The sequence below is a fragment of the Peromyscus leucopus genome, chromosome 1 (genome assembly GCF_004664715.2).
Source record: "Peromyscus leucopus breed LL Stock chromosome 1, UCI_PerLeu_2.1, whole genome shotgun sequence".
NCBI classification, from domain to species: domain Eukaryota; kingdom Metazoa; phylum Chordata; class Mammalia; order Rodentia; family Cricetidae; genus Peromyscus; species Peromyscus leucopus.
The window spans coordinates 105250638-105267760 of NC_051063.1; the positions used below are offsets into that span (position 1 = coordinate 105250638).

A 17123-nucleotide genomic window follows, 5' to 3' on the forward strand; every position below is an offset into this window, starting at 1 on the left:
GTAAGTCAGAGCTCCTTGAGCTTCCAATCTGCCCCCGTGCCCCTTATAAAAGTCATAGTGCAGTGCTGAGAAGGTGGCTCATTTAATAAAGTGCTTGCCTGCCATGCAAGCATAAGAGCCGGAGTTTGGCCCCAGAATCCATGTAAAAAGAAGCCAGCTGTGGTGGTACATTCATAATCCCAGTAAAACGTTCAAATAAACCCACTTAGGGACTTGGACTGCAGGGATCTTACAGTTTCCCCTTGCCTCAAGCCAGTTTAAGCAGGTTAGATGCATTGAGGAAGCAGTTAGATGTATTGAGGAAGCCCAGCCGATTTATGCACTGCCACTACCCTTGTCCTGGTGGCATTCATCATGGATAATTGTCAGTCACATGAACCAGAAACACTCTACAGGCTCCAGCTTCACGACCGGCACTTGGTGAGACGGCAGAGCATCTCCTGAGGGCTGGACTGGGGTTCACTGCGGCCTGTCTGGGCTGCTGCTGGGCTGCTGCTGACCCTCTGGATCTGTGGCGCCCTTCCTCCTGGAAACCCCGGAGCCTATCACATCCTCCTGTTTTTCAGCTTTTCACCTGCCTCCATGGACTTAAATTTCAAGCAGAAAGAACCACTAAAGAGAAGAAAGGCCATTATTTGCAAATTTCTGCTGCTGATACTATTTATTGTTTGTAATACTTTCATATGTATCTCAGAGACAACACTTTTTGCTTTGGAACTTCAGGGAGTGGAAGAAGTTGTGAAATCTCTTTGATTCACTCAGCCTGCAAAGACCTCTTTCACTAACTGCTTTTATCTACTCTTACTGACCCGACTGTACCCAAGCCTTGTCTCCACAACAGACACCACAGGACAAGCCGCTGCAGTCACGCTGAGTTTTATAGAGTACACCTGCCCTCGCTGACCACATCCTCTGTTATTAAATAGAACAGTCTGAACACAGCTAAGGGTGCACATGCTTAGGTCTCTTCTGATGTCTATACCACTTGAAGAATCAACAAAGATTGGAAACCTGATTATAAAGCTGGATGTGGCGATGCACATCTGAAATCCCAGCACTAGGGAGACGAAGGGAGGAAGATGGCTGTGGTTGAGGCCAGCCTAGTGTACCTACCTAGCACAATACAGCTCAGCCAGGGCTACATGGTGAGACTGTCTCCAATAAAATCCCTGGACCTGATATTCTGGTGGTGTCTGTGACCCCCTTCCTCAGAATATTTTGAATTCCCATGTAATTGTCTGATAGTGAGGTATTAGGGAGGTGGTTGTAGAATCTGAGTAGTGAGAAGTAAGTTCAAAGGTAGTTGCTCATGAGGTGAGGTCTTGGAGAAAAAAAGAACAAACCAAACCCCAAATAGTAGGTGGAAAGAAATAATTAAGAACAGCCCAGAATGGGCTGGAGAGATGGCTCAGCAGTTAAGAGCTCTGGCTGCTCTACCAGAGGTCATGAGTTCAATTCCCAGCAACCACATGGTGGCTCACAATCATCCATAATGAGATCTGGTGCCCTCTTCTGGCCTGCAGGCATACATGCAGGCAGAACACTGTATACATAATAAATACATCTTAAAAAACAACAACAACAACAAACAGGCTAGAAAACAATTAGGAGTTTTAAGAATCAGGAAAAGATAGGAGATCCATCCTTGGGTCTAGGTGTGATACCTTGCACAGTCTTGGTGCAGGGGGGAGGGGCTTGGACCTGCCTCAGCTGAGTGCCAGGCTCTGCTGACTCTCCATGGGAGACCTTGACTTGGAAAATGTGGGGATGGGTTGGGGGGGGGGAGTCTTGGGGTAGGAAGAGAGAAGGGGGGGAATCTGTGGTTATGTAAAGTGAATAGAAAATTTCTTAATTAAAAATATTTTTAAAAAGGTAAGATTTCATATATAGAAGAACCAAAGGCTACAAGAAAACAGCTCTGATAAACACTTTCAGCAGTGGCGGAATACAAAATTACCATATAAAAATCTTAAAAAAGCATTAAGTATATCAAAAAACGTGCTGAGAAAGAAATGAGGAAAACAATCCCATTCACCCCCACCCACCCACCCACAAAAAGCCCTTGGAATAAACCTAACTAAAGAAGTGAAAGACCTTTACAATGGAAACTTCAAAACACTGAAGAAATTGAAGACCAGCTAAGCTTGCAGATTGTAACAATGAATGTTGTAAAATGGTTAGACTAAGGAGAAGTCTAAAGATTCAATGCAATCCCCATCAAAATGCAATGTCACTGTCACAGGAAAAAATCCTAAAATCCATGCAGAAACAGAACACCTTGGATAATCAAAGCCATGCTGAGAAAAAAGAAAAATGATTTCAAGTTGTACTTTAGAGCTATAGAAACGAAAACAGCACAATACTGGCACAAAATCACATAGATCAATGGAACAGAAGACCCAGACGTTAACGCTTGCAACCGCAGCTACCTTATAAGAAAAGTGTCAAAATACATGTTGGAGGAAAGCACATTTTCAATAACTGGTGCTGGGAACACTGCATGTCCACATGTAGAAGGAGGAAGTGATGCCAGCTCTAGCTAGCCCTGTACAAAACCAACTCCAGGTGGACCAGAGACCTTAATGTGTGATCTAAACTGAAACTTAGAGGGAGAAGAGAGAAACCACTTGATACAGACACAGGAAAGGACTTTCTGGATAGAACCCAGTCAGGAAGCAATGCCAAATATTGACAAAAAAACTGATGACACTAATTTAAAAGCGATACAGTAGAGGTGATAGTTGTGTAGAGAGACAGCCCAAAAAGTGGAGCAGAATCTGCTAGCTGTATTTCTAACAGGATTAATAGCTAGAAAGAACCAAAATAAATAAATGTTCTGGTTTCCTTACTGTTGCTGTGAAAAAAAAAAACCATTCTGACCAAAGGCAACTTAAGGGAGACAAGTTTGTTTCACCTTACAGGTTATAGTACACTACAGGAAAATCTGGGTGGGGACTTGACCCATCAGGGAGTGCTGCTTTCTGGCTGGCTCCTAGGCGGATGCTTAGCTAGCTTCCTTAGATAGCCTGGGACCACCTGTCTGGTGCTGGTACTGCCCACAGTGGGCAGGCAGCCCACAGGCTAATTTGATCTAGGTGATTCCTCAATTGAGGCTTTCTTTAGATGACTCTAAGCTGTGTGATGTTGACAAAGCTAGCTACACGAGATTAACGAATCAACCAATCAACAAAGGCATAATGAATCGTCCTCAGAAGATGAAATACAAAATGGTCAATAGACATACAAAACCATTTTCACTCTCACTAGACCTCAGAGAAGGGAAATCCAAAATACCTTGCAATTCCATCTGACCCCTGTAGGACTAGCAGCCATTTAAAAAAGAACAGATGGGCTGCAGAGATGGCTCAGTGGTTAAGGCCACTCTAAAGGACCCAATTTGTTTCTCAGTACCCATATGAGCAACTTACAACTGCCTGCAACTTCTGCTCCAGGAGATCTGATGCCTTCTGGTGTATGAGGGCATGGTCACTTGTGGCATACATCTACACACATATATATATCAATTCTTTAAAAGAATAAAAAAGTGTTTTTAAAAAGTAAGTGTTGGTGAGGATGAGGACAAAGGTAGCCATTATATACTGTAGTGAGGAACTGGTCCAGCTATTATGGGAGTCATTGTGGAGGTTCCTCAAATGAAAAGATCTATTATATGACCTACTTCTGTCACCCCTAGATATTTACTCCAGGGACTCGGTTAACACATCACAGACATACAGTATTAATAGTAGCTTAGTTACAGAACCAACCCGAGTGTTCCAACAAGAGAGGAACAGATGTGGTATATACGCCTAATGGATTTTCTTTTTCAGCTATACAGAAGAACGAAATTATGTCATTTGCAGAAAGGTGATGCAGCTGGAGATAATCACGTTAAGTCAGATGTGAGAGAATGTTTTCTGTCACTTATGGATAAGCTCTTGTATGTATTTATGACATGAAGGTAGAAGTGAGACTCGGGAGGAACAAAGAGGACTAACGGGAGAGGTGAGAAAGTTTAGGAGGGAGGGGTGTTTTGTATGGTACATACATGCATGAAAATATCCTTATGTAGAACAATTGAATATATAACAAATACACATGATGAAGAAATGTTTAAATAATAAGAAGAAAATGGAATCCACTCATGAGTAACTCAGTCACCATTCCAGTATTTCAGGTTAGTTCTGCCCATGAAGCAGGCCGTGGGCGGAGTTTGGCAAGGAACTCAGTCTAGATGGTTTAGAGAAGAAGGCGACAAGCAAAAGGTGCAGAGAGTTTAGATATGGTGCAAGCCTGCTCAGGTGACCAGCCCTGACTGCTGACTTACTTTGGAGATCAGTTGACTCAGAATGGCCTGATCTTTACACTCTGCTATCAGTTACTTCCTTATGTTGGATGTGGGTCAATCTGGGAAAAGGGCTTGACCACAAGAGAGGCGCTTTCTTCAGCTGAGGAAACCCTGAACCTTCCAGTGTGATGACTGAAACCTGAGAGCAGTTCCTGCAGCTGTGGCCACAGGCCTTTCTTGAGGAAGGACCTGCAAAGCGTGTCCCAGCAATATCACAGTAAAACTGTTGACTCATCCGTTGGTAGAGTTCTCAACTGATAATGAAAAGTCTGGGAAGTGACTCTGAATCATCTCAGTATTTTAGAAATAAAACTGTGTTTTCTATAACATCTTGCTATGATAAATGGGAGCCCTTTTGCCAACCTTTAAAGGGAAGACAGTGGTCATTTTTATTTCTTTCTCCAGTGTGTTTATTAACGAGAATTCTACCCTCAGGAAGAGCTATGTCCGTCCTAGTTTATTTGTATAACTATTCATATCAGTTTTGTTTTATTCTAGGAATTATAGTCTCACTACCAGTATCTTCTAACCATGTGGATCCCAGCTTGGCCGTTAAGGAGCCCCTGTGAGAGAATCCCTATCACTTTGTGACCTTTATGCACCGCATGGTGTTTTACACTCAGTTTGTGTTTTTCCCGGCTTGTGGGAGCCGGTTCTCAGGTTCCTCGTGGCTTTACCCTGCAGGTCCTCATAGAGGATGATTAGGACCACGGGCCTGAGTGCAGGTGTCTGAGATGGTCTGCATTTGGCTGTGCTGGGGGGGGGGGAGGTCTTTTGCTCCACCCCTTGGCGTCTCTATAAAAACCCTGGGGCAGAGACAGTCGGGGGCCCTTGGAAAAGGTTCCAGGCCCTTTTGAGGCTATCCTTTATTTTCTATCTGTTTATCTCCGCGATATTCTCTGCAATAAATCCTTCTAATATTTCCTGCTGCTCACACTGAAGAAAACTCTGGGGAGCTGTGGGGTTGGTGGGTAAACGCCCCACACTGGCTCCACTCTGGGATTAACTTATTTTACAAGGAGCTTGGTCCATATTGTTAGAAACTGAGGTCTGGGGGCTTGGTGCTCCCTGTTGGGAAGATCAAAAACAACTACAAAAACAAATCCTGAATGTCACCTAATGTCTGGTCACTGGTAAAATCGCCTCAGTGTCTTTTTAGAACTGATTTGTTCAATCTAGGATCCAAACAAGGTTGATGGCATGGCATCATTTAACACATTTTCTACTCCCCCTTTGTGTGTGCATGTGGTGGGGGTGGCTGGGGACTGAACCAGGGCTAGGCAAGCACCCTATCACTGGGCTACACCTCCAACTCTCAGATTGGTTGTTTAGCAATTAAGACTGTAGGAGCCCACATGATCACCTGTTTGCCTCTATTTGTCATGCTACACAGTGAGCTCAAATGTTTTTGGATCGATGCATCTAACACAAAAATTTTACACTGACCATCAGATGGTTCTAGTAGCCACTCAGTTATTGTAAAATGAGGAAACTGTCTAATTCCTTTATTATTATTATTATAAAGGAGAACATTCAGCCACCTTGAATACAATTTGTATAGGAAAGGCTTTATTCTGCCTTCTACGTGTATTCTAGCTTGACTCTCACCATAGCAACTACTGGAAATGACCAGAGACCTCCATATGTCAATATCATCTCACAGTAGTTTAAAGATTTTTCTTTATTTTATGTGTATAAATGTTTTGTCAGCATGTGTGTATGTGCACCATGCACATGCCTGGTGCTCTCAGAGATCTGAAGAGAGTGTCGAGTCCTGTCGAATTGGAACTAAGGATGTTTGTGAGCCACCATGTGGGTGCTGGGTCCTGAACCTGGGTCCTTTCAATCACTGGGCCATCTCTCCACACCATGATCTCAGAATTTTAAATATTTAGTCTACTCCTTTGTAAGTTGTTATTCTTCTTCCCCCTTTGACACGGGGTCTCAGTATTTAGGCCCAAGTACCCTGGAGCTCATATTTAAACCAAGCTGCTTTAGAACATGTGGAGGTCCCTTACGTCCACTTTTACGGTACTGGGGCAGGTGTGCTCCACCACACCTGGCTGTTGTTATTGCCACATTTGGTAGTAGGGGCCTCATTAAGGGAGCTCTTCCGCTGTGAGCCAGCTCCTCTCTTCTGGCTGCCCTGTTCTCAGGTAAGGCTAGACACCGTAGGCCTATGCTGTACCGTTTCTCCCCTCTCTCTGAAGTCAGCCATTTTTCTGTGGAGTACTGGTTCTTTTAGGAGGAAACATTTTACTTTAGCTCAGTATGGTTAGGTTAGTCTCTCATAGTCTTCCTTTAAAAAGAAAAGAAGAAGCAGCTCCTCCTGTAATTTTGTGTTCTCAGGAAAGGCCATCCCTTAGAACTGTTAACAACTCATGACCCGTCCCCCAGCTCTCTACTCACTGCATTCCCCCTGACTCACAGACTCAAATTCAAGAAGTCAATGTTTCTCATCCTCCAAGTTAGTATTCCACTTTTCTTTTTATTTCTTTTGCCAAATTCCTTTGTGTTACTTGGTTCCAACACAAGTGACTTTATTTCTCACCATGTGACTCCTACTCAGAAGAATCGAGCAAGTTCATGTCAAAGAAACAAGACCCCGTATTCCTATGCTGGAGCAAGAGGGGGCAGGCTTTCGGGAGAGAGACTCCTAAGACGACAGAAACAAAATGAGAGGAACAGATGCCATGTTCCTTAGTGGGCAGGGCCCTGACCCTTGTCATCGTCACAGGCAGAGGTGGAGTCCAGGTCCCTGTGGAATCCTGTGGTGAAGCTTCATGTCTTACTACAGTTAAACCCACATTTGGGCATGTGATTATTAGTATTATAAGGTCAAAGTATCTATAGTCCGTCTTTCTGAGTTCTATAAGCCAAACCCAAGTCCCCCGCCACAGGACAATGCCACGACACTAAATGTCCTAGTTCTAATGCTTATAAAAGTAACCACTGGGTGGATTTTGATGCCGATGGACTCCACAGCTTGTTTTTGTTTGTTTTCTTTATTTTCCTTCGAGTCTCCCATTTCTGGTAGCCTTAGTGACCAGACTGAGTCGTTTGTGGCTCTCTTTGTCCTCATCACTGGCTGCCCCTCTTAGATGCTGCAGTGTCTCAAGAGGGGCCTCTTCCCTTTTTGACTGGGGGAAGCAGGGGAGAAGGGGGTGGTCCTTGCACATAACTGTGAAACAAGAGAATGGGTTCAGTACTCAGTGACAGATACATGTATGTATATGTGGGTAGACAATACATAATAAATTGTCTACAGTACTGGAGAGTGAGCCTAGGATGTTGTACATGCTAGGCAAGTGCTCGACCACTGAGCTGCTTTCTCAGCTCTGTTTATTCTCTCTTGTGATAGGGGCTTCTTGATAAATTGTTCAGGGTGGCCTTAAACTCATTCTGTAGTCCAGACGGCTGAAATTTACAGTCCTCCAGCTTTGGTCTTCATCAGACTAGCTGAGTTCACAAGCCCTGTGCCACCAGGCCCTGATAAATATATACATTTTGGTACTTTTTGCAAGGGCAGTGCCCACGGCTTTGTGTGCACACACCCTTCCACCTCTGTCTTCTTCTTAGTCCCCTCTGAGGCCCGGAACCTTTGCAAGACAATTAGGCTGTCCAGGGAAGTTTTAGGCGGTGATACCTTCCACAGACCAACCCACAGATCAGAGCATAGAGAAGAGAGCAGGCGGGCGCTGCGAGGCGAGGGGCGTGGCCAGGCCGGGAAGATTGGCACCCGGCTGCTGCCGGTCACAGTCCTCGGGCGCCAGCTCCCCTGCGTGTCACTTCATCCCCGCGCGGTCTCGGTCTCTTTCCTGCCAGCTCCTGCTCGGCGTTGTCTGGCTCTGTCTCTGCATTCGCGGGTTTCGTCGCCGCTTCTCTGTCTCCAACGCCCCAGCTCGGCTGCAGGACCTCCTCCGAGACCCCACGGGAGAGCCCAGAGACACGTTGGAACCGGTGAGCTGGGGTGGGGGTCACCCCGAATACGGCCCAGGACTGTGTGGACCTGCGTCAGGAAGGAATACTGAGTCAGCCTGAATCAGCTAGGACCTCACAGCTGGAGCGTGTTCTGGGCCGTTCTATTTTTGTTTGCTTCCATCTGAAGCCAAACTTAACCTTAGAACAGTGGAAACGAAGCGGGAAGAGAGCCTAGGAAAAAGCCTCTTACTACAGAGGAAGTTGTGGGCGGCCACAAAGGTCCCGAGGTGGGATTTTGAAACTAGGTTTGCAACAGAGGGTCTTACCTAAGTTTTCCTCCGCAAACAAGCCTTCAAAAGTCGTGCTACACTGTACTCTCTCTCCCCGAGAAAAGAGCAGGGAGGACTTTGTTGAAATGAGAGAGTATGGGACAGCAATTAATACTTAGAATTCTCTGGTAAAGCAAACAGTTCCAAAGCGGACCTGTATGTGACTCTTCTCAGTCCCCACTTCTCAGCACATAGTTTGGGTGAACTGTTTAGGTGTCAATGGCAGGCCATTATCATTATCATCCATATCATTCATAATTAATGAAAATTAATGACTAATGGTTGAGGTGATAGCAGAACCCAAAGTGAATTGGAAAAGGTCAACATTCATAATAATTAAAGACATTTATTTGCATAGTGCCTTAAAGTTTTATAGTGCACTCTTGAGTGGTCCTCATAAGTACACATTATTCACCTTTAACAAATGAGAGCTAGCCACGATGCCTTACTCTTGAGGCTGGGGCATGAGAATCACAAGTTCAAGAGCAGCCCAGGTGCTAAGAGGAGGAGTTGTTATTGATAGAACAATGCAATGCTTAAAGATGCAGCTTTGTACTGGGAACACCACCACTAATGTGATTTTGTTGTTGTGAAAACACCATCAGTGTTTATGCACATCTATATGGTACAGACTACAGCATGGCTAGGCTGTATGGAAGATGCTGCCAGCTGATATAGCATGCTGTTTCACAGAAGTTGAGTAATTAGGTATGTGCTCCAAGATAATGACGGGAAGTGCAGTATAGCTTATTGTCATTTCAAGTTTTATGAACTGTACACAGTTGTGTTATATTTTTATATGACAGGCATCACCACAAACATGTGAGTAATAAATATATAATATGCCAGGGCTGTGATACTGGTAACTAAGATGTCTCTAGACAATAGGACTTTTTCAGCACTCTTTTTTTTTTCCCCGAGACAGGGTTTCTCTGTGTAGCTTTGCGCCTTTCCTGGAACTCACTTGGTAGACCAGGCTGGCCTCGAACTCCCACCACCACCACCACCACCACCACCGGCCTCCTTTTTCAGCACTCTTATACTCATATGGAACCTGTAGGGTGAAAAGGGTCAAGGAAAAACACTCTGTACCTGGCTACATCTGAGACCTAGACAAAGGAAAAACACCCTGATTTGACCCCAGACCAGAGCTTGAAATCGCACCAATCCCTGAGTTTGCCTGAGTCAGGCTGAAGAATCCAACCAATCTCTGAGCACAGAATCCCACCAATCCCTGAGGTCCCTGAGCTTGAAATGCCTCCAATCCCTGAGCTTGCCCCAGAATCAGACCACACCACAAAATTCCACCAATCCCTAGCCACCCTGTAAAGCTCCTCCCCCCCCAGAAACCCTATATAAGCTTTGTACCCTGTTCAGTTTGCTGCTTTTTCTCACCAAGGCAGCCCCCTCCTGGATTCTTCCTTCCCAATAAATCTCTTAACACTTCTCCTGAGCAGAGCAGAGCAGAGCAGAGCAGAGCTGTAAAAGCTTCTCTGGGAAACCCTCCTCTGCTGGAACCGAGCTGTTACACTTGCATTGGGGAAACCTTTCCCTGGAGCAGGGCTGTAAGCGGCTACGCTAACTGCTAGGCTACCTTTCCATCTGCACTGCGATGCTTACAGGACCCCCACACGTATACAGTCTATTATATTACTACATTTTATGTATATTTTATGTAGTGCATGACTGCAGTCATATATCAGTTTTAGGATTCAGGAATAATATGTCACCTGTTTGGCATGGTGACGCACACCTGGAACCCTAATATTCAGGAGGCTGAGGCTCGAGGCTATCAGGTTCAAGGCCAATCTGGGCTACACAGTGAGACATTTTTTTTTTAAACGTAATGATTTATAACTGAAAACTAGTGACACAGTGACTGCCATGTATTGTGCTCCTATTGTGCAACCGGCCTTGTGACAGCTAGTGGAGGCTCTTCCACTCTTGTTGTGTAGCATTTAGTTCATTTTAGAGATGAGGATCCCAAAGGAATAGAGAAGTGAGATGTGTGCCCAAGAACCTGGAGTGGTCTCAGCCAAATCTTCGGTGAAGCATTACCAGCAGTGTGACTCAGGATAGAGATGGGCTTAGGATGAAGTCCAGTGGTGCATGAAAGGACAGAGCCTGAATGCGGAGCATAGGCGTGCCCTAACAACATGCAGACAAGACGGTCCACACCAGGCTTGCTGATGCTGGTTCGAGCCCAAGCCTGGAAGGAAGGGCAGCTTTTCTTCTGACTCTGAGGCCGCTCCCCCTTCCCTTCTCCCAGTAGTGAGCCACAGTTCTCTCAATTTAGTGATTGATTGATGAGTTATTCGTATGTGTTGCTTGACTCAAAGGGCATAGATGGACTGACGCAGTGCAACATTACCCTGTATCTCATTACCCGGAACGCTGCCTGAGAGGCTGGTCTAAACTCACGATGCCATTCCTATCAGAAACTCTACAGTGGATCCCAGTAGGATCGGGACCACACTAAGGTGATAAAGCCTGTCAGGATTTGGCTCTGCTGGGCCGTCTGGTCCTGCCTTTGCTCATAGGTTTTGCATTCCAGCTCGTCACAGTCACACCATTCTACTGAAAGCCTACACAGCTCACTGTTTGCTGTTACCAAAAGGCTTTGCTACCACCCACTCTGCTTCTTACCCCATTGCTTGGCTAGCCCAATCTGCACTCTTCATATTCCAGTTCATTTTTCCATTCATTCATTTATCCAGCATGTACTTGTCCAATGCCTATCACAAACCGTGCTTGGCTCTGGGTGAGAAGATAGAGTCCTATGTGTAAACAAGGGGCGCAATGAAGAAACCACCAAGATGGCTACCTCATGGCTAGGGGGAAGGTTTTTTACTGTAGATAGGAGAGAGAATAACCAGAGGCGTCTGGGGGAATCTAGCCATGGCTACCTCTAGGGGACCGAGAGAGGAGCAAAGAGAAAAGGCAGGGAGAGGAGGAGACAGGCAATCGCCAGGGTGGGGAAATGGCAGGAAAGCCCTTCCAGTTAGCAGTGGTTACCCTGCGGAGGGAGGAGGGCCAGTTAGCTGGAACAGCCTGGGAACTACTGTGGGGCCTCAGATCTGCTGGAGGCTTCTTAATAGAGAACTAGATGCCCTCTCCGGAGATTGGGGGTGAGGGTATAGGAGAAGATAAGAAAGTAATGGCTCTTACTGGCAAACAGAAACCCACTTTACAAGGTTTCTGAGGAATCCTGAGTGTTTCCCAGGTCAGAGTCCAGACTACCATCTTGGGGGGCTGGGACCTGACACTGTGGCGCTTTTATTTTGTAGCATGCGTTGTATGTGTATACTATATGAGACCTCAGAGAGTGCTAAGTCCTGTGGAGAAATAGGCAGGGGACAGGACACAGAGGCGGCAAGGGCGCTGTCAGGTAACAGCTCACCCATTGGATGACATCTGAATACAGCTGAAGCCACGGGAGGGGAGGTAGGGAACTGTGTGGCGATTGAGAAAGCGTGTTCCAGGCAAACTGGGTCCCCAGCTTGGCCAGTTACTACCTTCTCAACAAGTCCTTTTCTGGGGCTTTCATCCGCACAGGTGCGCCTTTTCGGTTTTCCTGCTTGCTCTTGTGTTTCTAAGACGGCACATACTTCTTGGTGTTTATCTGTGTGCAGATCGGCTGCCCTCCTCAGCTGTTCTCAGCTTGAAAACAGGTGGCTCCTCGACACTGTTGTAAGGGCCTGATATGTGTAGGCACTCAGAAATGTTTGCTGAATAAATAAAGAGGGACTCATTGACCTAGCGCTTTTATTTATTTGTTTATGTAAATTATTTGTAAGATGAGCCTTGGTGACAGATCATTTGAAAGAAAGTTAAATCCTAGACCTATTTTTGTTTGTTTGGTCTGAGTCCCTCCTGGGGCCTCTGACAAATGGGTTATCTGGACGCTTTCAAAGAGTTTCTGGAGGCTTCCACTCTCCATGTTATCACAGACCCGCTAGCCTGGCAAATGGCAGATAGAATATCGCAAAGATCCATGTAGCTGAATTTGCAAGAATGTAATCTCCAGAGGGCTGGAAATAAGAGAAAACTCAAAGCCACAATAATTACCCCTTGAACTACACTTAGCTGGTCACATGTAAAAGTGTGGCTTTTAATACCCTGTCACAGCTGCCCAAGCTGCAGGTCCACCTGCGCCAGAGCACATGGAACTGAGCTCACAACACCAAGATGCATCCCTTGAGAATCTACCCTTCTCTTGTGTGTGCTCCACATAGAGTGAACTAGGGGTGAACCTCCTTACTGACACAGATGACTCAGAGGATTGTCCTGTCTCTGGCCTTCAGAAGAGGGAGAGAGCTTGAGGATTGTTAATCTGGATATTACTCAAGTGGGTTAGTTTATAGTCATCTGAATAACCTGGGAACTCCAGGCCAAGAAATCAACATGTCTGGAGAACAGATTTGTTGACTGAGGGTGCATGTTATTTGCTTTGGGCTGCTGAGGCCATGATGTTTTCTTTATATGAAACAGTGGACATTTGAGCATGTCCACAGCTGGCTTGTGCCCTCAGCGGTGACCTTGTGTGCAGACACCCACTGAACTGTTTACTGTCCTTGCAGAAGCCATGGAAGAAGTGTCACCGTGTCCCATCAACAGCACCCTGTTCCAGCAGGAAGACCAGAAAGGGATCACCTACCGGATCCCAGCCCTGCTCTATATCCCTCCCGTCCACACCTTCCTGGCCTTCGCAGAGAAGCGTTCCACAAGCAGAGACGTGGATGCTCTCTACCTGGTGTTCAGGAGAGGGGTGATGAAGGGCCTCTCTGTACAGGTAACTCTTCCCAGACCGGGGCCTGGGCCTCATCTTCTCTCCTCAGAGCTGAGTGCACGTCCGGGTCTGTTCTGTTTCTCCCCACCTTGGCCAGCAAATCTCTGTGTGGGGAGCTGAGGGGCAAATAATAAAACCAGTGGCTTTTCCTGAGTTATTTTGTGCCAGGGGTCCATTGGATTTTAAGAGTCAGTCTGTACCGTAGGCACTGCTGTCAGTCATGATTAGCACATGGGAGAACTGGGCAAAGAGTTTCTCATTTACTCTAAGTCATGCATCTCTAATCCAGCAGCAAAACAAACTCGGGCTCCTGAGGCCTCTGTGGTGCATTCAGACCCTATAATGGCCTGGTTTTGTTGTTGTTGTTTGTTTTCTATGCCCTGGTAAAACCACCCAGGGCAGGGAGCACCGTTAGTCCAGCTGTCCTGAAGGCTTCGTCTCCTAACCTGCCTGCTGTTCTGCTTCTCCCCGCTTGAGCTGCACACTCAGAGTGGGTCCTTTGCTGGGTCACAGTGACCATGTGACTGCTGAGCCCCTGTCCTTGCTTTGAATGACGCCGGTTCCCGGTTCCTTCTGAGGAGTTTGTATTTTGAGGACTTTCCAGTCCCTGTTTTTTACTGTATGTCATTAGATCTTCTGTAGCTTGCCAGGTCAGACTCCACAGAGGCCCAGCCCTGTGGTGACAGAGCCCAGAGTTTTAGGTGTTTCGTTTGCTCTAGGATAGGTTGGTGCCATGCACCTTCACTCTGAGTGGTCTCACGGACCCCCATCTCTTCTTTTCTCTTCTTCCTTCCTTCCTTCCTTCCTTTCCTTCCTACCTTCTTTTCTTCCTTCCTTCCTCCTCCTCCTCTTCTTCCTCTTCTTTCTTCCCTTCCTCCTCTTCATCCTCTTCACCCTCCTCCTCCCATTTTTTGGTAAACTTTTATTGGCTGCTGTCATGTGTGCCAGGTATTGGAGATACAAATGCATATAATTTAGGTATTATCCAAAAAGCTCCTAGTCTAAAAAGGGAGATAGTTACCAAAAATATGCATAGTGTTATATAGCTGCTATAACTTGTTAGACCAGTGAGTTTCAAGGAAGGTTTCCCAAAGGAGGTGACATTAGAGTTGGGAATTGGAGATTGATTTGGAAGTCCAGATGAAGCAAAGAAGAACATTCTTTTTTTTTTTTTTTTTGTAAAGATTTATTTATTTATTATGTATACAGTGTTCTGTCTGCATATACACTTGCAGGTCAGAAGAGGGCACCAGATCTCATTACAGATGGTTGTGAGCCACCATGTGGTTGCTGGGAATTGAACTCATGACCTCTGGAAGAACAGCCAGTGCTCTTAACCTCTGAGCCATCTCTCCAGCCCCAGAAGAACATTCTTGAGAGAGCACAGCTTTTTACAATATCTAGCATTATCTTTTTTCCGATTTAAAGACACTTTGTAATAGTTGCAGATTTTGTGATTATTTGGGCCTTTAAGATTCTGTCCATTTCAATGTCATAGATTGTTTGCGAAAAGAATTGATGCTTTTGATGAGCTTTGTGTCTTCCTATTAATAACCCACTCCCACAATCTCCTTCTCTTCCCCTTGACTAGTGGGGACCCCTGCAGCCACTGATGGAAGCCACATTACCTGGTCATCGGACCATGAACCCCTGCCCTGTGTGGGAGCAGAATACTGGCCGTGTGTACCTGTTTTTCATCTGTGTGCGGGACCATGTTACTGAGTGTCGGCAAATTACGTTAGGCAAGAATGCCGCTCGCCTGTGCTTCGTTTGCAGTCAGGACGCCGGGTGCTCGTGGGGTGAAGTGAAGGACTTGACTGAGGAGGTCGTTGGCTCAGAGCTGAAGCACTGGGCCACGTTTGCTGTGGGCCCGGGTCATGGTATCCAGCTGCAGTCAGGGAGGCTGGTCATCCCTGCCTACGCCTACCATTTCTCACGCTGGTTCCTCTGCTTTCCGTGTTCAGTCAAGCCCCATTCCCTGATGATCTACAGTGATGACTTAGGAGTCACGTGGCACCATGGCAAGCTCATTGGGCCTCAGGTGACAGGCGAGTGCCAAGTGGCCGAAGTGACTGGGAGGGCAGGTAACCTGGTGCTCTACTGCAGTGCCCGGACACCAAACAGATTCCGAGCAGAGTCTTTTAGCACTGATTGCGGTGACTGCTTTCAGAAACCAACTCTGAACCCACAGCTCCATGAGCCCCGCACTGGCTGCCAAGGCAGTGTAGTGAGCTTCCGGCCCTTGAAGATGCCCTACTCACAAGACCCAAGTGGTAAAGACGCTCCCACTACCCAGAAGCGCCCTCTGCTGGACAGTTCTCTGGAGCTGGAGGAAGGCGTTGGAACACCATCACCAACATGGCTCTTGTACTCACATCCAGCTAGCAAGAGGCGGAGAATTAACCTGGGCATCTACTACAACAGGGACCCCTTGGAGGTGACCTGCTGGTCCCGCCCCTGGATCTTGCACTGTGGGCCCTCTGGCTACTCTGATCTGGCTGTTGTGGAAGAACAGGGCTTATTTGCATGTTTGTTTGAGTGTGGGAAGGAACATGAGTGTGAGCAGATTGCTTTTCGTCTGTTTTCAAGCCGAGAGGTCCTGAGCTGTGAAGACTGCACCAGCCCTAGTAGGAACTAAAGCCAAAGCAAGACTGATGGGTGAGGACCCAACTTTCCACAGGAGGGAATGGCAGCGACAGCCGGGATAACAGGTCACTGATGTCTACAGAAAACCCCAAAAATGAATATTTTGCTCCTTGTATTTTTTCACTGTTCCCTTTCCAATGAGCCTAGAGAAAATGGTGCCTTATCTTACACAGCAATAAGACTGTTGAACTGGGAGTTTGGAGACCATGATGTGGTTTGGGCCCTGCTGTTGACTTGCTTTAGGACTGTGGATGTATCCCCTGACTCTCTGGGCATCAGGTCTCCATTTGTAAAATGTGAAGGTTGATTTGTGATTTCTTGTCTTCCCATTAAGAGAAGAGACAAGAAATTACTCCCTGTCCCGCAAACCCTGGATTCTGATCTTGAATGAAAGCCAGAGACTTATCTTTTTCAAATGACTCATTGCTAACCTGAGTATGAGGTGGCTTACAGGTGCTTTAGCCAGAAGAAAGATCTGCATTGTTCAATTTTTAATAAGGAAAATGCCCTTATCCTTCTAATCACGCCCAGAGCTCTGCAGGTTCTCTATCCTGGAAGAACTAAGTGAGAGAGCAGAAGTGTGAGGCTGGGCTTTCCCCAGCATGGATGCTATGTTCAACCTCCCCTTCCGAATCCAGAGAACATTTCCCAGGGAGAAAAATGAGAAACCCATGCCAGCCGCCCTTGATAATGGTGCTTATTGCTCTTGATGCCATGGCCTGCGTTAAAGATGAATCTGAGGGGGCTGAAAGATGGCTCAGTGATTAAGAACACTGGCTGCTATTCTAGAGGACCTGGATTCCATTCCCAGCTCCTACATGGCAGCTCACAACCGTCTATAACTCCAGTTCTAGAGGATCCAATCCCCTCCTCTGACCTCTGTAGGTACTGCATGCACATGGTACACATACAGGCGCGCGCGCACATACACACACACACACACACACACACACACACACACACACACACAGGCATAACACCCATACCCAGTTCTCTTGATCCTTGGCCCACCTCCATTTTTGGCTCTCCGTTGTTTACTAAGGATGGTTACAAAGCAGCCTGGTGTGCAGACCTTCAGGATGAGGTGAAA

General features: G+C 46.4%; 1 protein-coding gene across 1 annotated transcript; it reads left to right on the forward strand.

The window, feature by feature from the left end:
* The first annotated feature begins 7765 nt into the window (after positions 1-7765).
* Neu3 (neuraminidase 3) lies at positions 7766-16850 on the forward strand. Its single transcript, XM_028877513.2, has 3 exons — positions 7766-8308; positions 13179-13390; positions 14979-16850. Exons 2-3 carry the CDS (start codon positions 13184-13186, stop codon positions 16023-16025), a joined length of 1254 nt encoding a protein of 417 aa, XP_028733346.1. The 5' UTR covers positions 7766-8308; positions 13179-13183; the 3' UTR covers positions 16026-16850.
* The last annotated feature ends 273 nt before the right edge of the window (positions 16851-17123 follow it).